The sequence below is a fragment of the Carcharodon carcharias genome, chromosome 9 (assembly GCF_017639515.1).
Source record: "Carcharodon carcharias isolate sCarCar2 chromosome 9, sCarCar2.pri, whole genome shotgun sequence".
In the NCBI taxonomy this organism is placed as follows: domain Eukaryota; kingdom Metazoa; phylum Chordata; class Chondrichthyes; order Lamniformes; family Lamnidae; genus Carcharodon; species Carcharodon carcharias.
In genome coordinates, this window is record NC_054475.1 from 118,651,292 (window position 1) to 118,674,932 (window position 23,641).

General features: G+C 45.9%; 1 protein-coding gene across 1 annotated transcript in view; it reads left to right on the forward strand.

Moving 5' to 3' along the window:
- The first annotated feature begins 19,219 nt into the window (after positions 1 to 19,219).
- Positions 19,220 to 23,641, forward strand: part of tnmd (tenomodulin) — a 177,725-nt gene continuing 173,303 nt past the window's right edge. Inside the window, exons 1-2 of the mRNA XM_041196164.1 lie at positions 19,220 to 19,246; positions 20,544 to 20,557. Coding sequence (XP_041052098.1) covers positions 19,220 to 19,246; positions 20,544 to 20,557 — 41 coding nt within the window. The remainder of the gene's footprint in view (positions 19,247 to 20,543; positions 20,558 to 23,641) is intronic.

Below are 23,641 nucleotides of genomic sequence, written 5' to 3' on the forward strand. Positions count from 1 at the left end.
ACTTCATGCTCTCGTCGGGACTTGGAAAAATTTATTAATTTTGCTTCCAAGTTCCACCCCTCCATCATTTTCACATGGTCCATCTCTGACACTTCCCTTCCCTTCCTTGACCTCTCTGTCTCAATTTCTGGTGATAGACTGTCCACCAATATCCATTACAAGCCTACCAACTCCCACAGCTACCTCGACTACAGCTCCTCACACCCCACTTCCTATAAGGACTCTATCCCATTCTCTCAGTTCCTTCGCCTCCATTGCATCTGTTCTGATGATGCAACCTTCACAAACAGTTCCTCTGACATATCCTCCTTCTTCCTTAACCGAGATTTTCCACCCACGGTCGTTGACAGGGCCCTCAACCATGTCCGACCCATCCCCTGCACATCCGCCCTCATGCCTTCTCCTCCCTCCTAGAAACATGATAGGGTCCCCCTTGTCCTCACTTATCACCCCACCAACCTCCGCATTCAAAGGATCATCCTCCGCCATTTCTGCCAACTCCAGCACGATGCCACCACCAAACACATCTTCCCCTCATCCCCCCTGGCGGTATTCCGCAGGGATTGTTCCCTCCAGGACACCCTGGTCCACTCCTCCATCACCCCCTACTCCTGAACCCTTACCTATGGCACCTCCCCAAGCCCACGCAAAAGATGCAACACCTGCCCCTTCACTTCCTCTCTCCTCACCGTCCAAGGGCCCAAACACTCTTTCAAGTGAAGCAGCATTTCACTTGCATTTCCCCTAACTTAGTCTTCTGCATTTGTTGCTCCCAATGCGGTCTCCTCTATATTGGAGAGACCAAATGTAAACTGGGCGACCGCTTTGCAGAACACCTGTGGTCTGTCCGCAAGAAAGACCCAAACCTCCCTGTCGCTTGCCATTTTAACACTCCACCCTGCTCTCTTGCCCACATGTCTGTCCTTGGCTTGCTGCATTGTTCCAGTGAAGCCCAATGCAAACTGGAGGAACAGTACCTCATCTTCCGACTAGGCACTTTACAGCCTTCCTGACTGAATATTGAATTCAACAACTTTAGATCTTGAACTCCCTCCTCCATCCCCAGCTCCTTTCTGTTTCTTCCCTCTTCCTTTTGTTTTTTCCAATAATTTATATAGATTTTTTTTTTCCCACCTATTTCCATTATTTTTAAATCTTGTATGCCGGGCTAGTCTTTCTACCCCACCCCTACTAGAGCCCTTGAGTGCCCTGCCATCCATTCTTAATTAGCACATTCGTTTAGATAATATCACCACCTTCCACACTTCTTTGTTCCATTGTCTGTGACATCTTTTGATTATCTGCTCCTATCGCTGCTTGCTTGTCCCTACAACCACACCACCCCCACCCCACTTCTCTTCCCCCCCCCACCACCTTAATCCAGCATATATTTCACCCCTCTTCTAACATTCACCTTAATCCAGCATATATTTCACCCCTCTTCTAACATTCAATCAGTTCTGTCAAAGTGTCATGAGGACTCGAAACGTCAACTCTTTTCTTCTCCGCCAATGCTGCCAGACCTGCTGAGTTTTTCCAGGTAATTCTGTTTTTGTTTTGGATTTCCAGCATCCGCAGTTTTTTGCTTTTATACCTTACACTGTCCTTAAAGTAAACATTCAATTCTCCTGAAATTAGGTCAATGTGATTCTTAAATCCTGAGGGTTTACTTCTGTTCTTTTCCTTTGTCAGCCCAGGAACTTCTAACCCCAGAATTGTCCTTCACAGTGCTAGTATTATTGGAGATCCTCCCTCGAGTACAAGCTAGGTGAATCTTTCAGTCTCATTTTAACTGCTTATGAATTTGGTCTTTTCAATCCCAGAGCAAGTTTCCACCTGCATTCTGGTGCAGTGAACCATAGAAACCTTTGGTTTCTAGCTGCTTGCTCTTTGGGACCCTGGCAGACTAATCCACCTCTCTGTGATGTTCAATAATGTTTTTTAAAAGCCTGAAACATGATCTTTACAATGACCTCCTCTGCATGCTTCCATATGGCAACATGAATCACATCGGTCTGTACCAGGTAGAAATGCTGAGTAGCTCTATCCTATCCTGGAATAAAATGGGAATTTCAAGGTATACCCTTTTTACAACCTGACATTCTTAACACATCCTTGGGATATGGATGCCCACTGGCATCACAGCTGGCTCACCATGGCCTGAATTTCACGCTTAGCATGCACGCCAAGTAGGTGGGCCTGGAAGCAATGTATAATCCACTCCAAGGGGAAATGGCATTTCCAAAATGATTTCACACAAAGTGGGCAATTAATGGCATCAACAGGTTACTGCCAGTGTGAGAGATGGATGAGGCACCTACTGTCTGTGCAGGAAGGTGCAGAACGACCTCACGGCATACGGGCTTTTTGTCATCTCTGCTGGCCCCTCTCAGGGCACCCTGGGTGATGGCAGCAGCTCCTCCGCCCCTCTGTCAGTGACTGTGGTATCTGATGAGGCTGCAGTGACTGAGGAGTAGCCACCCATGGCACTGGACACTCCCTCCCAGGTGGGGCCTGCACAGGCTCCACTAGCCAGAGGAGACCACAAGGCCAACAGGACAGCAGAATCAGCAGGCTGCCCCCAATGCCAGTGCCACCGAGGGGGTGACACCACGATATACTTGCAAACATAAGTTTAACGCACCGTGAGCACAAGAGTGTCTGTTCACGGGTGATCTTCTGTTCTGCCATATTTTGTTAATTTGTTTACTCCTGTGGCCATTAACGCTTTATGTTCATTTTCTGTGAGTGCCAACATTATATAAATATTGTTTTTGTGTTAATGGCCTGAATATGCTTCACTTGTTTTGTAGGTACAGGGCACACTGTATCTCATGCTGGATATGAGTGGCTCTAAACTTTATTGCACAGGCACCGAGTGGACTTTAGAATAGGTCATTTCAAACACTCAGTAAGGAGGTGGAACCCCTGGCATGAGGTGGAAGCAGAGCCTTGGCAGCCAAGCTGAAGGAGCATTGAAACAAGGCCTCCCTGGTGTCCCTGCCTCCCTGAAGGTTCCAGAGGTCTGCCTCCATGTCTTCACTGTGTTCTTCCCGGGGTTCTTCTTCTGATCCACCACTGGGGCCATCATCTGTGGTCTGTGGAACAAGATCCCCTTCCTCGAGTGGGCCCACTTTGCCAGAGCCAAATTGTGGAGCGCGCAGCATGCAACGACTATAAGAGGCACATGCTCTGGAGGGGGTTGAAGTGCACCCCTGAACGGTCTAGACATCTGAATCTCATCTTCAGAAGACCTATGGTCCTCTCCATCACCGCCCTTGTGGAGGCATGACTCCTATTATACCTCTGCTCTGTTCTTGAGTGTCGGAGAGGCGTCATAAGCCATCTTTTTAATGGATAGCCCTTGTCACCCAGCAGCCATCCATCCAGTTGAGCTGGAGCCATGAAGAGCCTTGGCACCTGTGAGTGTCGGAGGATGTAAGCGTCATAGGGGCTGCCAGCGTACCTTGCATAGACGTGCAGAATCTGCGTCTTGTGGTCACAAACTATCTGGACGTTCATGGAGTGGAATCTCTTCCTGTTGAAGAAGGCAACAGGCTCACCGGCGGGTGCCCTGGACGCAGGGGAACCCAGCAATCGCTGCAAAGCCTTTGGTTCACTCAGCCTGGCTGGCCTTGTCCTTCTGGAAATGAATAAATGTCATGACCCGCCTGAACAGGACATCAGTCACCAGCTTCATGCAACTGCAGACAGCTGATTGGGACACTCCACACAGATCCCCCACTAACCGCTGGAGGCATAGGAGTTGAGGGCCATTGGCATGGGGTGCCCACCCACACAGTTAGAGGTGATCTTTAGTCCAACCATCTGACAGGGAGGTCACTGTCTCCCTGGAGAAGCAGAGTCTCCTTCGGCACTGCACCTCTGACATGTTGAGGTAGCTGCATTGCTGGCTGTACACTCTGGCACCAGGATAATGGCGTCTTTTGCAGCCCTTTCTGCCTTGGACTACCTGCTGGCCCTACGCCCCTTGTGCTTGTGCCTCTCCCCCTGTAGGTTGCTCCCTTGGACACTGCCTATGGACACTGGCCTCATCTCTTTTCTGCCCTCTCTTCCTCCTCAGAGGAGGTACCACCAGTGGAGTAGATAATCTCCATTACCAGAGAAACAGAAGGCAGTCTGGTGACTGGATGCTCTTTTGGTAACTATTTCTAACTGCCACTAACTTCTCACAACAAAAACTTCTAGTTATATAGCACCTTTAACATAGCAAAAACTCTAAAGGTGCTTCATAGGACTGGTACCAGGCAAGATTTGACACCTAGCCACATTGTAACATTAGGACAGGAGACTATAGCTTGATTATAGGAGGAGAAAGGTGCAGAACTGAGAGGTTTAGAGAGGGAGTTCCAGAGTTTAAAGCCTGGACAACTGAAGGAATGGCTGCCAATAGCAGAGCAATGGAAATTGGGGATGCACAAGAGACTGAATTGGAGGAATGCAGATTTATTGGAAGGTTGTAGAGATGGAGGAGGTTACAGAAATAATGGGTGGGGCAAGGGGGGTATAAGGTCAAAAAAGAATTTGAAAACAAGGATGAGTATTTTTAAAATTGAGGTATTGCTGGACCCATGGAAATATTTTGTTTTTGATTGACTATAGTCAGCAAATGTGAAGCTGTGTAATGGTGAATCAAACAGGTGTTACCACTTGCCCCATAGAATGCCAAGTTATGGGTTCTTACCCATCATATCTGAAATAGCAAGCTTTTAGAATTGGCCATGTAGAGATGATAATAACAGGAACCAAAATATTTTCCCACATGAAAAGCCAAAGGAGAAGTAACCTTTGGCTAAAATTCATGAGGTCAGTAGAACATTATTTTTGCCCTGTTGGCTGGAGAATTGCATGTCAGGTGGAGGAGCCAGAAGGGAGGGGCAGAGAATTGTTAAAAAGCAAACTACACTTGGTGCAAATATTATTGCGAAAAATTAATTTTTCATGAATGAAAAAGAAGATTTTTCATTAGCACGTTATATGCCATATTAGAGTCTACATGTTGTTCTATGGAAAATGATTGTATGAATCTAGTCAATCACCATTGATAAATCTATCAAAGTTAGACAGCTTTTATTGTATAAGCCAAGTTCCAGAAGAAAACCAGGTTCCAGTTATGCTGAAACCAAATTCAGTGGATAAGAAGAGAGATATATTTTGTTCTAATCAGAAATGCAATCAGCTTTGGTTATGAAATGTGTATATCTCATTTGTACATAGATTTCTAAAGGCTTAAATTTCCCATATTGATTTATATGGAAACCAGTTCTATTTATCGCTATCAGTAAAGGTCATTTTCATTTATTGTAGAATATTCTAGCCCCTAGGTATAATGCCACTGCACAAAATTCTGAATTGTTTTATAAGTTACCAAAATAGTCAAAACCAAGGTATAGTGAAACTCGTCAATGACTTTGAGAAAAGTTGGTTTGGCTGAGAAACATCCCTCTTCACCCATCCAATGAGACTTACCATCAAAGTTGTACATGCATGGATCTTCGGACAAGATGGGAAAATGTTCACAGCATGATGATTCATGTTCTGACATTGCGTCCAAGCTTTCAAAAAAGAAGGACAATGAGAAAAAACAGAAAACATGGCATCAAAATTTGATAGCCCCCAAAAACAGGTGAGCAGCAATTGTGATTAACATGCACCCTATTGCTTCCAATGCGAGCAGCACACCTCAGCAGAGCAGGCAAACTTGTGCTAGGCTAGCTTAAAGCTGGCCTGCACCACCTAATGCCAGCCTGCACCTCTGGTTCGATCCATTCCCAGAATTGTTTATGGAAGAGCCTCAGCATAAAGAAGAATGAGTTGTGGCACAACAGGGAAGAGAGTGTGCTCCAAGTTTATCTGACACTGCACTGGCTGCCTTCATAAAGGAAGTGGCCAGGAGGAAATATTTCCCCTATCCACAGAAGTCCAGAAAGCCCTCCAGCCAAACTTTGTGAAGGGACAAGATAGCCATGGCAGGCAATGCCAAGAGTAAGGCTTTGAAGACCTGGATGTAGTGAGACAAGAGTTAAATGAACACACACGAGTTGCCAAGTTCAGTGAATATACCTTCAAATGTTATATCCCACTAATTGTACCTCTAGCCTCATACACTGCTCACTGTACCACACCATCATCATTCATCTATCAGTGTCTATCAATCACAACTCATACCTCATATGCATAGCTTCACATGACTGCCACATACTTAGCACTGCCCTAAGTTTCACATCCACATATTACAGCTTACATGCACTGCCAACTATTCAACAACAGCCAAATCACCCAAACACATTGCATCACATGCGCTGATATCATTATGGATGCTTGGTTTGAGAGTTTGTTGAAACAGGTGCACATAAGCGAAAATATTGCTTGACTGACAGCTTTTTTCTTATATCTATTTTGTCAATGGCACAATGTTTATTTACATGAGATAAGGAGGTCTCCAGTGTTTATGGTTTTTGCTATTGATACTTTAAAGCTCTGGTTGATTGACACTTTTATAGGGCTATTGTAACAGTAGTTTTTTAAAGAAAGTTATGAATGGTTGTTTTTTAAAGCTTTTCTACATGTGCCATTATTACTATAGAGTTCATTGGTTCTGTATAAAGTGTATGATGGGTGAGTGGGCATGGAAGTGCTATGAGTTGGCATGGAGGATATGACAGTCCATTAGGCATAGGCAGAGAAGCAGGGGTTGGCATGGAAGGTATTAGGAGCCATTGGGGGTGGGTTGGGGCATGGGCTGGCATGGAAGTTATGCAGGGCTATTAGGTGGAGGGACATTGGTTGGCATGGGGAGTATGTGCATTGTGTGACAAATTGGGGGTAAGTAGAGGAGCATGGGTTGACATGGATGGAGCATGGGAAGTGGTTGGAGGGTGAGGGAATGTTAGAGGTGAGGGCCAGAGGGCCTAATATTGAAGAAAAAAACTGTGATAATGTCCCTGGGAGGCAAGCCAGGCCTTATAATCAACCCATCTGGGCACTTGGCAGTCACCTCCAAACTGTTGCCAGGTGCAGTGGGCCCATCCCCGGCACTCACACACTGCTTCCCAGAACAGAAATCACCCCTTCAAAGACACTTATTCCCGAGAAAGGTCACCCGAGCTGGGAAATTTCGCGACTCCCGCTATCCGCCTCTAAAGTGAAAATCCAGCCCAATGACTGATAGACCCTGGACAGAGAGAGGGAGTGCTTGAAAAAGAGACAGGAAAACAGCAGCTGTTGTGAATTGCTGAAGCAAAAAAAGGCTACTTTCTGTTGGCCATCGGGCAGCTGGTGGGAGCTTGTTCTCTGGTCAAAGAAACAGGACTTGTGGAGATCTCAGGACACTGGAAGAATTGCCCTGGTGTAGCTGGGAGAAGAAGTCACTGGAATGGGCATTTCTATTGGATCAGTTCAGAGATTCTCAGAAGACTGAATGGCACGACTGGACATTATGACCCAGTGACACGGAGAGAAACAAGCCTGTTGGAAACTGGGGGTAACATTTGACTGGTTCATGTAAAGACTACAATTCTTTGGAGATTGAGATATAACAAAACATGGCATAGGATTTTTGGTCATGTCAGGAAGCTAATGGAGGATATCTCTCTACAGTTTGGTGTATTAGTTGCCGAACCAAGTAATGTTTAGTGGATGTTGATTTGAATTTGTTTGTTACAGCAGAAGTCTTAAAACATGAAATTTTGTCATGTGATCACTTGAGTTGGTAACTAGAAACTCAAATCTCTTTTTAACAGTTATCAGTCCCTAAGGGATTTGTCACACAATGCACATACTCTAGAGGATAGCATAGGGATGGAAACTACATGTCTTAAATACCAGGCATGAGTGGTCTACTTTCAGAATAGGAGGACAAGTATAGTATAAGTTCCTGTTCACCAGTGGGTGAGGTCACTTACAAACTCTGCTAAAGAATACGCAGATGCCCCCTGTACACAAATGCTTGGTGCACTGGCAGAGCTGCAAGAATGTATCTGCAATGTCAAGGAAAATTATTTATTTATTTTGTTTATTTAGCATGTGGATAGTCACACAACCAAGCAATAGCTTTGTCAGTGGTTAGATGGAGTTCTTTGAACCTGCCTTGAAATTTAGTCAGCGGACACTCCTCGATAATGTGAGTCATTGTTTGGACTGCACCACAGTTGCTGCCTGGATGGCCTTGGCAACCCCACTGATGTTGGGTGGCTGCACAGAGTCCTTGGCCAGTCCAGAAATGGTTTAAAAGGGCCCACTGTCACCATAGAAGGTCAAAGCCGTGTGGACAAGCATTGGGGTCTATGACGAGGGAGTGGTTTCTAGCGGATATTTTCTCTTGCCAATCCTCCTGCCATAGGTCATCAGCTGCTACTCCTTGATGTGGTAGGTTTAACAACATGGGCATGAGGAAATGAGCACGGCTGGTGAATTGAGAAGGTCATTGAATGAAGGCAGGCATGGATTGGAGTAGATTTCTCCAGCAGCTTTCCTGCTACAATTTCCTTCTTGATATGGGGTGGGGCGGGAGGCAGTGGGAAATGTTGCTGAGGACTGGGAGCCAGGGAATGTGAGTTAGTTGGAAAGCATGAAAGAGGCTAGTACCAACCTGGCATAAGTCTTTGCACAGAGCTTGAAGCCCATCCTTTCTGGTGGAAGAGGTGGACAATTATTAGCACACTTGTGGATACTATCATGATGCAGCATCTTATGAGCAATATCTCAGCTCCCATTGCAGCACAAATGGAAGCCAATCAATGTCTAGATGCTGCAGTAGAAACTGAGACTATCGTAATGCATACTCAGATTGTGCTCATGCAAGCTCAGCTTGCTGCCACACGTGGATCCAGATACGAGTTTTCAAAGGGGCTTTCAGGGTCTAACATCCATCTAGCAACCTGCCTTCCAATAGGTTACTAGGATTGTTGCGGTGCCCCGGAAAAGCGGCAATGGCTCCATGGAGAGTTAGGATGGCTGCATTTGTCCTCCCTCTGCCGCCATTCCAACTGCCCAGATTGCTGCCTCCTATGCCAAGATGGTGCAGTTTGAAGTCAGCTTTCTAGGCCCAGGGAAGCTCAAGGCTGTCCACCAAAATCATCAGCAGTCTCCTTCACTAAAATTCAGCTGCCTTCCATAAGCTATGCTATATCCGTTGAGGTAGCATTAAGACAGGCAAAGTGTATATGGAAGACAGGCACTAAGGGAATATATGAGGATGGTTAGTTGATGTTTGTGTGTATACTGACATGGTTTGATTTATAAATTTTGTTTGGAATATTTACTTTAATAGTTAATTTTTGCACTGTGAGCCAGTGAACCTCTGTGATGGTCAGTAACAGAGGGAAGGCAGGGTGTAGGATTGTTGGTAAATGGGGAATTAGGGTTGAGTTTACTGGTTTGGCAGTCAGATAAGTTTTTCATGGACAGCCCAATTAGAATGAGGCAACTAGATTATCACCTCCATTTCTTTCCATCCTCCTAGTCCTCAGTTAACCACTGTATAGTTGATGGCAAGTGCTGTGCTTTCATAATTTTTTAATTCATTTATGGAATGTGGGCATTGTTAGCTAGGCAAGCATCTATTGCTCATCCCTAATTGCCCTTGAGACAAGATTATGAAGCCTGACGTCTAAAAATTCCTGGCCAAAATCATGGTTGCAGCCCCTGGCAATGGTGTCCTTGCCCTGCATTGATGCTGCAGTTATGGCTGCAATAGGGAGCAGATTTCACTGAGAACATCCCTAGTGAAGCACAGACTTCTGTCATACTGTACATCACTGAGATTCAGATGAGTGGTTTGCTCCCTGAACATCCTGGGCGGTTATGGCATCTTGCTGAATGCCCTTCTCTTCTTCCTTCTCCTCTCTCAGTAGCTTGTCCTGCTCTGTGCTGCTTCTACTCAGTCTCCCAGTCATGCTGTATTCCAAGGGAATGCCTATATATGCACCCATGTGTGGGAGATGTTATGTGCAGAATCCTTAAATTTAGGACAAAATCCTTCAGCATCCACTTTCTGTGGATTATCTTAACTTTAAAGAACTCTAGAAATCATCAATCACTTATACAATTGAAGCAACAGCCAATAGAAAACAATCGCCAACCAACCTAAAATAAACTGATAATTCCTCTAAATAGCACTGCTAGGGGATCCTTCCCGCTTGTAGACATACGTTCAGCTGTGCATGTTTAAGAGAGGATGTTAGCTGGAGTATTGAGACTCAAAATGGGAACGCTAGCATCAAGCCTGTGTCACATGCTGATTGACATCACTATCTGCCTATTCTACATACTTTTGGTTGCTGTTCCTGCACGCAGGCTAATTCACTCAGCAAAATGGCATCCACCATGGCTCATGCCAGAATTGTGAGCGCAAACACTGCAGATACCATTTTGGAATCAAAATAGCACTGTGCTGAAAAACCTTTTCCTTAGGAGATTAATTTTGTGGTCGGTGTGTTTCGAAGGCAATATATGCTCGAGCTGACACCATTGGCTTTAGAATTTGCTTTTACAAACACACATCAATTTTAAAGTTTAGCAAAGGCTTAATTTTGATGAGGCACAGCCAAAGATAACTGTTACCGAGGAAAATCATCAGAAAATGTTCATGAAAGCTGTCAGATTTTTGGAAAAACCCAATTATTAATGTCCTTTAGCAAAGGAAATCTGCTATCTTCCGGCATACATGTGACTCCAGTCCAACACTACATGGTTGACCCTTAATGTCTTCATGGCATCTATGGATGAAAAATAAATTCTGACTGACCATTGTTGCCCACATCCCAAGAATAGGTATTTCCTTAGACTTAGCTGTCAACTTTTCTAACTGTCTCAAACACCTGCTTGGCCGGGCACAGATCAAATGTGATTATCAAGCTGAAAAGTTGAATGTGGTAACTGAAGAGTGTTTATAGAGTAGAGGTAGGTGTGCAACATTATACTTAATCTTTCTTGACAGAGTTATTGAGTTGATCTTCTCAGTGCTGAAGATAACACACCATCTGTCCGCCCACTTCCAATTCTGTCTATAGCTGCCTGTCGTGATTTACTCACAGCTTGTCTTTCCAGATGGAGAGTTAACCACTATGTAACCGCTTATCAAAGTAAGCATCGCTTTTGATAGCATCCACCATGTCAGGACAAACAAAAGCAAAAGTGGATAAATAATTCTGTGAAAGATAGCTATATGGACATTGAGATAAAATGACCATCCATTTATCATTAGCCAATGCTTGTGTCCTGTTTAACAGCTCAGCAGATGTTCCTTAAGTAGCCAAGTAAGGGTGAGATGTCACATCTTATTGAAGATGCTAGAAATTTTAAGGTCTAACACTATGACTTCATACAAGCCATCAGGAAGATTATTATAATTCACATCATGGTTAAATTGTTATGATTGCAATTTACCACAGCTTCTCATTTGTGGCAAAGTAATAGCCTTCAAAGACATTGGTCTCTAATTATCTTTATATGTGTTTCACCTCAGCACCTTTTTCCTCAAATAATAAAGGATTATGCAGGGTGATGACGTAACCCAGCCCTCTTCAAATCTTATACCATATATGTCATCTAGTCCCTAGAACAGACATCCTAATATTACATGGATGAGGATGATCAAAAATCAGAAGTATTCTTATACCAGTACTTGTTAGAGGGTACAGAATGTGAGCATTGCTGAAAAAAGAGACATGCTATTGAAGCTTATCATCTTGCACTCATCAGGACAAAATCACAAGAATATCAAGGGCGGAATTTTTCGCTGAGCAGGCAGGCACACGGCCGGCCCCCTCAAGCACAAAGTAGCGTGTGATAACATCGGGTGGGCGTTGTGCAATATTTTCATCGGCAGGCACATGGGGGGATTCGTAGCCATCAATTACAATGCCAGTTAAGGCCATTAAAAAGGTAATTAAGCTGGATTTTACATTGCCTGTGCGATTTTGCGCTTGTTGCACAGGCAAAATGGGCAAGCTGGCAGCTGACAATTTCAAAAACCTCTTCCAAGGGCAGGATAAAAAAGGTCAGCAGCATTGCCACTGTGAGTAGCGAGGGGGTTTGGAGATCGTTTGCTGCTGGTTGCTTATTGGTACTTGGCAGTTTCATCTTTGTTCAGGGCTTCATTCTTGGCATTTCCTGGCTCCATTTCAGGACTTATTGGTGTCTCCAAGGCCCACGGAGGATCCAGGTATCAGACAGCCTTCTGGAAGCCTGGCAATGGAGATTGTGGTCTCCACTGGTGGCACATCCTTTGAGGAGAAACAGAAGGACAGAAGGGAGAGGAGGCCAGGTGTCCCAGTGCAGATTCCAGGGAAGGGGCCTGTGGGAGGAGAGGCGCAGGCACAAGGGGTGCAGGGCCAGCAGGAAGCCCAAGGAAGAAGGGGCCGCAGAAGATGCCACTATCGTACTGCTAGGGTTTACAGGCAGCGATGCAGATATCTCAATATGTCTGAGGTGCAATGCCAAAGGAGGCGCCACCTCTCAAGGGATACCATGACCTCCATTTGTCAGATGATTGGGCCTGAAATCAGCTCCAAGTGTGAGGGTGGACACCTCATGCCAGTGGCGCTGAAGGTGACAGCAGCCCTCAACTTCTATGCCTCCAGTTCTTTCCAGGGGCCAGTGGGGGATCTGTGTGGAGCCTCCCAATCGGCTGCCCACAGTTGCATCAAGCTGATGATAGAAGGTCTGTTCATACTGGTACTGACCTTCATTCTTTATCATACGGACAAGGCCAGCCAGGCTGAGTGATCCAGAAGCTTTGCAGTGATTGCTGGCTTCCCCTGTATCCAGGATGCAATAGAATGTACACATGTGGCCATCAAGGCATCAGCAGGTGAGCCGGGAGCCTTCGTCAACAGGAAGGGATTCCACTCCATGAACTCGCAGATGGTGTGTGATCACAGGATGCTGATTCTACAAGTCTGTTCAAGGTACTCTGGCAGCTCCCATGACCCGTACACCCTGAGGCACTCCCAGCTGCCAAGGCTCTTCAGTGCTCCAGCCTGCCTGGATGGATGGCTGCTGGGTGACAAGAGCTATCCATTGAAAGGGTGGCTTATGACGCCTCTCCGCCACCCAAGAACAGAGGCCGGGCAGTGGTACAACAGGAGCCAGGTCTCCACAAGGGTGGTGGTTGAAGGGACCATAGGTCTTCTCAAGATGTGCTTCCGGTGCCTGGGCTGTTCAAGGGGAGCACTACAATACCTCCCAAAGTGGGTGTCACTTAGTATGGTTGCATGCTGCGCTCTGGATAATCCGATTCTAGAAAGCGGGGAGCAATTGAAGGAAGAGGATCTTGACGCAGCTGCACAGGTGATGATGAATTAGATAACACATATAGAGAGGTGGCCACACCGCAGGCTAAGAGTCCACAGGCAGGAAGGGAATGGGTGACCACGAGACAGAGCAAGAGGACTAGGCAGGCAGTGCAGGAATCTCCTGTGGCTATTCCCCTACAAATCAGATACACCACTTTGGATACTGTTGGGGGGAATGGCCTCTCAGGTGAAAGCAGCAACAGCCAAATTCGTTGCACCACGGTTGGCTCTGCTCCACAGGGGAGGAGTAAAAAGTAGTTATAGGCGATTCAATTGTAAGGGGAATAGGTAGGCATTTCTGTGACTACAAACAAGATTCCAGGATGGTATGTTGCCTCACTGGTGCTAGGTTCAAGGATGTCTTAGAGTGGCTACAGGACATTCTGAAGGGGGATGGTGAACAGCCAGTGGTCATGGTACACATCGGTGCAAACAACATAAATAAAAAAAGGGATGAGGTCCTAAAAGCAGAATATAGGGAGTTAGGAAGTAAGTTGAAAAGTAGGACCTCAATGGTAGTGATCTCAGGATTACTGCCAGTGCCACATGCAAGTCAGAGTAGAAATAGCAAGATACATCAGATGAATACGTGACTGAAGAGATGGTGTGAGTAGGAGGGTTTCATATTCCTGGGACATTGGGACTGGTTCTGGGGGAGGTGGGACTGGTACAAACTGGATGGGTTACACGTGGGCAGGGCTGGGACAGATGTCCTCGGGGGAATATTTGCTAGAGTGGTTGGGGAGGGTTTAAACTAAAATGGCAGCGGGGTGGGAACCTATTCAAGGAGTCAGAGGAGGGGAATCCTAGGACAAGAACAAAATACAGAAAGGGGAATAAGACGTGACAGGCAGGGAAATCAAGGGCAAGAATCAAACAGGGCCTCAGTGAAAAATAGTGGGAACGGGACAAGTAATGTTAAAAAGACAAGCCTTAAGGCTTTGTGCCTGAACGCAAGGAGCATTCGCAATAAAGTGGATGAATTAACAGTGCAAATAGATGTAAACAGGTATGATATAGTCGGGATTACGGAGACATGGCTATACGGTGACCAGGGATGGGAACTGAACATCCAGGGGTTTTCAGTATTTAGGAAGGACAGACAAAAAGAAAAAGGTGGTGGAGTTGCATTGCTGGTTAAAGAGGAAATTAACACAATAGTGAGGAAAGATATTAGCTCCGATGATGTGGAACCTGTATGGGTAGAGCTGAGAAACACTAAGGAGCAAAAAACGTTAGTGAGGGTTGTATATAGACCCCCAAACTGTAGTGGTGATGTTGGGAATGGCATTAAATAAGAAATTAGAGATGCATGCCATAAAGGAACATCTGTAATTATGGGTGACTTTAATCTGCATATAGATTGGGCAAATCAAATAAGTAACAATACCATAGGGGAGAAATTCCTGGAGTGTATACGGGATAGTTTTCTGTTGATATACGTTGAGGGACCAACTAGAGAACAGGCCATCCTAGACTGGATATTGTGTAATGAGAAAGGAATAATTGGCAATCTAGTTGTGCGAGGCCTCTTGGGGATGAGCGACCATAATATGAGAGAATTCTTCATCAAGTTGGAGAGTGACGTAGTTGGTTCTGAGACTAGGGTCCTGAATCTTAATAAATGAAACTACGATGGTATGAGGTGTGAGTTGGCTATGATGGATTGGGAAACGTTACTAAAAGGGATGACGGTGGATAGGAAATGGCAAACATTCAAAGAGCACATGGGTGAACTGCAACAATTGTTTATTCCTGTCTGGCACGTAAGTAAAACAGGAAAGGTGGCCAAACCATGGCTTACTATGGAATTTAGAGATAGTATTAGATCCAAGGAAGAGGCATACAAAATGGTCCGGAAAAGCAACAGACGTGAGAATTGGGAGCAGTTTAGAATTCAGCAAAGGAGGACCAAGGGATTGATTAAGAAGGGGAAAATAGAGTATGACAGTAAGCTTGCGGGGAGCATAAAAACTGACTGTAAAAGTTTCTATGGGTGTGCAAAGAGAAAAAGATTGGTAAGACAAATGTAGGGCCTTTACAGTCAGAAACAGGGGAAGTTATAATGGGTAACAAAGCAATGGCTGACCAAGTAAATACATACTTTGGTTCTATCTTCACAAAGGAGAACACAAATAACATACCAGAAATGTTGGGGAACACAGGGTTTAGTGAGAGGGAGGAACTGAAAGAAATTAGTATGAGTAGGGCAATGGTGTTGGGGAAATTGATGGGATTGAAGTTCAATAAATCCCCAGGGCCTGATAATCTACATCCCAGAGTACTTAAGGAAGTGGCCCTAGAAACAATGGATGCATTGGTCGTCATCTTTCAAGTTTCTATAGACTCTGGAACAGTTCCTGCAGATTGGAGAGTAGCTAATTTAACTATTTAAGAAGAGAGTAGAGAGAAAATGAAATTATAGACCAGTCAGCTTGACGTCGGTAGTGGGGAAAATTCTAGAGCCCATTATAAAAGGTTTAATAACTGAGCACTTGGAAAACAGAATCAGACAGAGTCAGCATGGATTTACAAAAGTGAAATCATGCTTGACAAATCTACTGGAATTTTTCGAGGATGTAACTAGTAGAGTTGATGAGGGGATGTGGTTTATTTGGACTTTCAGAACGCTTTCAACAAAGTCCCACATAAGAGATTAGCGCGCAAAATTAAAGCACATGGGATTGGGTGCAGTGTATTGAGATGGATAGAAAATTGGTTGGTAGACAGGAAACAAAGTGTAGGAATAAACTGGTCTTTTTCCGAATGGCAGGCAGTGACTAATGGGGTACCGCAGGGATCAGTGCTGGGACCCTAGCTATTCTTAATATATATTAATGATTTAGATGAGGGAACTAAATGTAATATCTCCAAATTTGCAGATGACACAAAGCTGGATGGGAGGGTGAGGAGGATGCAGAGACGTTTCAGTGTGATTTGGACAAGCTGAGGGAGTGGGCAAATGCATGGTAGATACAGTATAATGTGGATAAATGTGATGTTATCCACTTTGGTAGCAAAAACAGGAAGACAGATTATTATCTGAATGGCTATAAATTGGGAGAGGGGAATGTGCAACGAGACCTGGGTGTCCTTGTACACCAGTCGCTGAAGGTAAGCATTCAGGTGCAGCAGGTGGTAAAGAAGGCAAATGGTATGTTGGCTTTCATAGCCAGAGGATTTGAGTACAGGAACAGGGATGTCTTGCTGCAATTATACAGGGCCTTGGTGAGACCACACCTGTAATATTGTGTGCAGTTTTGATCTCATCTGAAAAAGCATATTCTTGCTATAGAGGGAGTACAGCGAAGGTTTACCAGGCTGATTCCTGGGATGGCAGGACTGACATATGAGGAGAGATTGAGTCGGTTAGGATTATATTCGCTGGAGTTCAGAAGAATGAGGCGGGATCTCATAGGAATCTATAAAATTCTAACAGGATCAGACAGGGTGGATGTAGGAAGGATGTTCCCAATGGTGGGGGAGTCCAGAGCCAGGGGTCACAGTCTGAGGGTATGGAGTGGACCATTTAGGACTGAGATGAGAAGAAATTTCTTCACCCAGAGAGTGGTGAGCCTGTGGAATTCACTACCACAGAAACTAATTGAGGCCAAAACATTGTATGTTTTCAAGAAGTTAGATATAGCTCTTGGGGCGAAAGGGATCAAAGGATATGGGGAGAAAGTAGGAGCAGGCTATTGAGTTGAATGATCAGCCATGACTATACTGAATGGCGGAGCAGGCTCGAAAAGCCAAACGGCCTACTCCTGCTCCTATTTACTATGTTTCTATGTTTTTATACCCTCCATTGTGTTCTGTGGCACTACAACCATGCTAAGTGGGATAGATTTTGAACAGATCCAGCAGTTCAAGATTGGGCATCCATGAGGTGCTGTGGGCCATCAGCAGCAGCGGAATTGTACTCAAACACAATCTGTAACCTCATGGCCTGGCATAGCTACCATCACCATCAAGCCAGGGGATCAACCCTAGTTTAATGAAGAGTGTAGGAGGGCATGCCAAGAGCAGCACCAGGCATATCTAAAAATGAGGTGTCAACCTGGTTAAGCTATAACACAGGACTGCTTGCGTGCTAAACAGCATAAGCAGCAAATGATAAGACAGAGCTAAGTGATCGCAACGGATCAGATCAGTTCTGCAGTCCTGCCATATCCAGTCTGTGAATGGTGGTGGACAATTAAACATCTCACTGGAGGAGGAGGTTCCACAAATGTCCCCATCCTCAATGATGGAGGAACCCAGCACATCAGTGCAAAAGATAAGGCTGAGGCATTTGCAAAAACTTCCTCAGAAGTGCTAAGTGGATGATCCATCTCAGCCTCCTCCAGAGGTCCACAGCATCACAGATGCCAGTCTTCAGCCAATTCGATTCACTCCACATGATATCAAGAAATGGCTGAAGGAACTGGATACTGCAAAGGCCATGGGCCCTGACAATATTCGGCAATAGTATTGAAGACACGCCCCTAGCCAAGCTGTTCCAGTACAGTTACAACACGAGCATCTACCCAGCTATGTGGCCCAGGTATTTCCTGATACAAAAAGCAAGACAAATCCAACCTGGCAAATTATTACCCCATCAGTCTACTCTTGATCATCAATAAAGTAATGCTAATGGAGAAGTAAGGGATCTCTCTCTCTCCCTTAAGTTAAGCAAAGCCCGATGTATTAACAGTCTAAAATTCATTCACAGAGACAGTGTATTTCCATTGGAAAGAATCTCAGGAGAAACTCTTCGATTTCTGGAAAAGATGGTTTGCAGATTAAAAAAGAAAATTGTCTCCAGCAAGTGCAATTACATGGACTTTAATTCAACTCCAGGAATCTAAAGCAACTAGTTAACTTAAAACAGCTACAATATTTAACAACCTATGCTCCAAAGCCAAGCAAAGGACTTCTAACAGTACATTCTTTGAACTTTTATTTGGGCTCTAACTTTCCTTACTTCTGATAATTATGGGCAGGATATTGAGGTTGTGGGTGGGCCCGTGAAATGGTCCGACACCGTGATTGGCCCCCAACCACGATTTCATGCTGGTCGGCCAACTTAGGACTGCGCAGCATGAAATGCGGCTCCACACTGGTCGGGAAGGGCCGAGTAGGGGCGGGCCCTGTCGGCCACCGGGTCCAAAGACCGAGCCAGCAGCCAGTTTAAAAATGGCCCAGGCAGCCCCTGTAAGCCTGCCACAGAAGGACGTCTCCTCTACATTCCCAAACTGAAGTTATGGAGTCAAGTGCAGCTGGAAACAGCACTCAGTAGCACCCCCCGTGCTTTTCCGACGAGTGCCTCACCATCCTCCTGGAGGAGGCAGCTGCCAAGAAGGACACCCTTGTTCCTAGAGATGGGAGGGGGCCGCCGCACCTCACAAAGAGAGCAAGGGGCGGAGGTGGCAGCATTGATGAGCAGTCATGACATATTGCGCGCACACGGGTGCGATGTCGGAAGTGGTACAATGACCTACTGAACTCAGGAGGGTTGAGTACCGTGTTCGCATGAGTCAATGTGCATAAGTGTTAGGGTGTGGTTGTTCCCCCCTGGACCTCAGGGATGCTACAATCTTAGTACTAACTGTCACTGGCGCCGGAGCTGGCCAAGGGCGTGAGCCCTGGCTGTGTGGACTAAGTGCCTTGTGGCTCGAGGGCCATGACTCAGATATGCCCTGTGAGGTGTTCCTCAGCTGGGGTTGGCCAGGCTGTAATGGCGCTGCAGGTAAAGAGTGTACTAATCAATGATCCTTTATCCTTTCAGGTGAAGACAAACCATAACCAAGCAGGGAGGGTATGTACTGGCGGAGGGCAGCCAAAACTCCCACTGCTCAGCAGGTTCTAGCAGGACACCTTTGAGCTGGAGAGTCGGCACGCTCCCTGTGCAACCGGGCATGGAGAGGCAGGGGTGTCAGGTGAAGGTAAGAACGCAGTGCACAGAGGTGGGACTTTCAGATTGTGCAACCATTCTAGTGCAGCCTCCTCGTTGATGGAGCCTCGAGCCGGGAGTGCCCAATGATCATTGAAAGATGATGGCACCTTGATGCAGATCTCCATTGTCTCACCAGGGTACCTGGAATGCACAGTGACAGTGCGATGACTTTAACTAACAACATGTCGTAGTTCGCCCTTTTAGATTCACTCTGTGGCCTCCAAAGGGCCACCCTTGAAGCTGGGGGACCACCAGGCTTCAGTTGCACTAGCATCACATCCGCCCTTTGAAGCAGGCAATAGCGCAGATACCAACACCTCAGTGGGCATTAGATCGGTGGCTAGTATCTAGGTGCACATTGGTGAGGGCACTTCACATTCGCTTGGCAGAGTCAGAGAGTGCTCAGAATGCTGGCACTCGGAAGACTGCTGGGGACCAGGGCGATGCTCATGCAATGGCAAATGATGACTCTCTGGAGTCATCCTTTAGACGGCAGATGCTGTATGTCAGCGGTATGTGCAAGAAAATCTGACGGAAATCCATTAGGGTCTGCATGCCATGGTCTCTGCTATGGACGTGTCCATGCAGAGGGTGAGTAATGCGTTGACCCTCACGACCAAGTGCGCTGCCTCCTCCATTGAGAGAGTGGCAACTCTCATGGAGAGGCAGCTCCAGTGACAGAATCAGGGGTTCCTGGAGTTGGGTTTGGACCTGCAAGCCCTCACACAGGCACTGACCTCAGGTGGTCAGTGTCAATGTGGGAGGTGGATGAGGAACCCAAGTATCCCAGCCAGGTGCCCATCCATCAATGGTGAACAGGGAGGTCCAGAATGACCCCATGTTGGTGCACGAGCTGCCTGTCATCTCTGCAAGCTCCTCTCAGGGCGCTCCACATGGCGGTAGCAGCTCCTCCACTCCTCTGCCAGTGACCTTGGCATCCGATGAGGCTGCGACGACTGGGGAGATGCCAGCTTTGGAACTGGCTGCTCCATCCCAGGCAGGGCCAGCACAGGTTCCACTGGCCAGAAGACGATCGCCAAGGTCATCAAGGTCAAAAAGACAGCAGAGTCGATGGGCCGGTGCCAGCAAGGGGGGAGCACCAAGACCTAGCACTCAGAAATGTAAGTTAAAAGCACCATGAGCACAAGAGGGACAGTTCACAGATGATTTTATGTTCATTTATGCTTGTTTTATCTATACTGGTCTGGGAATGAGACCAGAGAAGGTTATGTAAATAGTTTGGAATTGTCAAAATGAGAGCTATTTTTTGTTTAATTTTGTTTCAGTTGTCATGGCCTGGGTATGCTTCATTTTTTATATTTTTGGTGCAGGGTACACCAGTATGTAATGATAGATGTAAGTGGCTCCGAACTTTATTGCACAGGCACTAAGTGTTCTTTGTGTTCAAATGAAAGGGTCCTTCCAGACATCCAGGATGGAGGCGGCAGCCCTGGCATGTGGTTGAAGCTGATCTTTGGTAGCCTAGCTGAAGGAGCATTGGATCAAGGCATCCCTACCCTTCTGGAAGTTACCGAGGTCTGCCTCCACACCTTCAGTGTTCTACTCACCATGCTCCTCTTCTGACTCGCTACTGGATTCATCATCTGTGGCCTGTGGAGCTGAGTCAAGATTCTCTTACCCCTATGGGCCCCCCTTGCCAGTACCAGTTTTGGAGAGCGCAGCTTCTGTCACCAGCTTGGAAGAACTATGGACAGCTGATTTGGACACTCCACACAGATCCCCCACTGACCCCTGGAAAGAGCCAGGAGCATAGAACTTGAGGGCCACTGTGACCTTCAGAGCCACTGGCATGGGGTGTCCACCCACACAGTAGGAGCCTATGTCAGGCCCAATAAAAGTCACTGTCTTCCTTGAGAGGCGGACCCTCCATCAGCATTGCACCTCGGACATTTTGAGGTATCTGCATCACCGCTGTAAACCCTGGCAGCAGGATAATGACACCTTCCGCATCCCCTTATGCCTTGGACTTCCTGCTGACCCTGTGCCCCTTGTGCCTGCACCTCTCCTCCCACAAGTCACTCCCCTGGAAGCTGCATAGGGATACCTGGGCTCCTCTCTCTTCTGCCCCTCTCTGCCTCTTCAGAGAAGGTGCCTCCAGCGGAGACCACAATCCCCATTACCAGGGTAACGGAAGGCTGACTGATACCTGGAAGGGTCCACATGGTCTGAATCCTTGGGTTCCTTGGAGACACCAAGAAGTCCCGAAATAAAGCCTGGAGATACTAACAATGAAACCCGAACATAGATGAAGCTGCCTAGTACCAATAAGCCAACTATGTACTAAACTCCCCATGACTGACACTGGCAATGCTGCTCACTGCTTTTATCTCACCCACGGAATAGGTTTTTGAAAGTGTTGTCTGACCGCCTGCCCATTTTGCCTGTGTGATGAGTGTGAAATCGCACGGGCAACGAAAAGTCGCTGTCAACTGGATTGTTAATGGCCTTAAGTGGTCAGTTAATTAATGGCAGGTGTGGCTCCAGGACCCGCTCACGCCTGCCGACTGAAATATCGCATGAGTACATGATGATGTTAGGACGCTCACCCGGCATCATCGTGCACTATTTTACACTCGATCGTGTCTGGTGCGCAGCCCCCCATGGGATGTAAAATTATGCCTAATGTGTGTACAATGTCATGTCTTTTATTATTTATTTTCTCAAGTTTAGTGGCCAATAAACTTGTTCTTCCTTTGACTAAAGAAAACCTCATGGTTAGTTCACTGTATAGATAGTAAAAAATACATTTGGATTTAAAAAGGGCATTCTTGGGGAAAAGAAATTTAAAAACCTTTGTTGTGACCAACTAAGGAGGTTGAATAGAGGGGAGCCAGTTCACACCTCCTCAACTAGTCGTAACAACAGGCAAATCAACTCTGATTGGTTAAGGTATTGCCATGGAGAATAAAAGAGGGGATGGTTGAAAAAGGCACAATTCATTAACACATGCTTTCTGTTTGCAAAGGACAGGGTCCTGTGTGTGAATATATGTAGCTTCTAGCATGCGTAAGTGAGCCATACTGTGAGCCCAACTGATAATCCTAAATTGTTTGTTAGTGCAATTCTTAGCACAATCTGGATTGTTTAGTAAGTGTTGTCTAATCTTGAAATCACAACTAGTGTTGGTCATTATGTTCTGAATTTTACAAGCACAGGCCGGTTGAGTGCAGTTAGTACTATGCCTGTCGAGAACAGCCAAAGGGTCGTGCTGGTTGATACAAACCACCAGTCAGTGGGACTCTTGGCCTACATTCCTGACATCAAACTGGCACTGAAATTCATAAACCACATTAATCATTTGTGTGGTAGGCAGAATGTCATTTTGGCTTGACAGCAGCCTCCTGTTAGTGGAGAATACCTTTCATGTTGCTAATGCATAGTAGCAGAATGTGAAATGGCTAGCTTCAACTGTTGCTCCAATTTTTTGCGATACCTTACCAATCTGAGGTAGACTAAGCACTTTTCAGCTCCGAAAGTGGCGGCCTTAGGCCCATTCTTGCGTTTGCACAATATACAGTGAGTAATGATCTGATTGGGGCAGTCATTATTCCACAGAATAGCTTTTATATACCTTATTTCAGCATCAAGCTTGCAGTGGTGAGCAAACAGCTTGGGCCCTATTTAGGGGGTTGCCGACAAGGTCCTTCTTATAGCACGTGGAACTGTAAGAATCCCAACGCGTATAATGACCAGTGAAGATGGGCTTGTGACAGACAGTAGTGGAGAGCCCCCTGGCAGATTTATCAACCAGCACATCGAGGAAAAGGAGCTTATTTGACTGCTCCATTTCAAAGGTGAATTTGAGCACAGGATGGAGCTCATTAAGGTGTGCCTTTAAGACATACCGGTCTGTAACCAATGCCTTCCCATCATGGTGGCAGCAAGGGGATAAAAACCCAGAATTGTCTAAGATTCAGAGGCAAACTGAAATGCTGGAAGACTGAGAAAAATTCAGCATAACATTCTGACCTGAAAATAAGCTCCTAAAGAAGCAGAAGCACTGAGGTTAAATCATCAGAAAAAGTTGCAAAGAAACGCCTGGAAGTTGAAGGCAGAGGTTTCAAATTCCTTACTGTAACTGAAGACACCATTGAATTTCCATTGGAAGTCCAGCTTCAAAGTGCAGAGTCACAGAACTTGCAAGGGTGAGCAAGATCTTTTAAAATTCCATGCCTGTGTAATTCAGTGTCAGAAGGGCCATTTGAAAGAAGCCCATCACTAAAGCATGATCTCCAAGTCAGAGCCTGAACACACAGCACCTGAACTCATCCGAAACTAAAAAGGAGTTATTTAAGTACATTGGGAACATTGCAACTGTCCAGCTCAGTAAACAAAAAAGCAATTCGACAGTCTCAACAGTTTA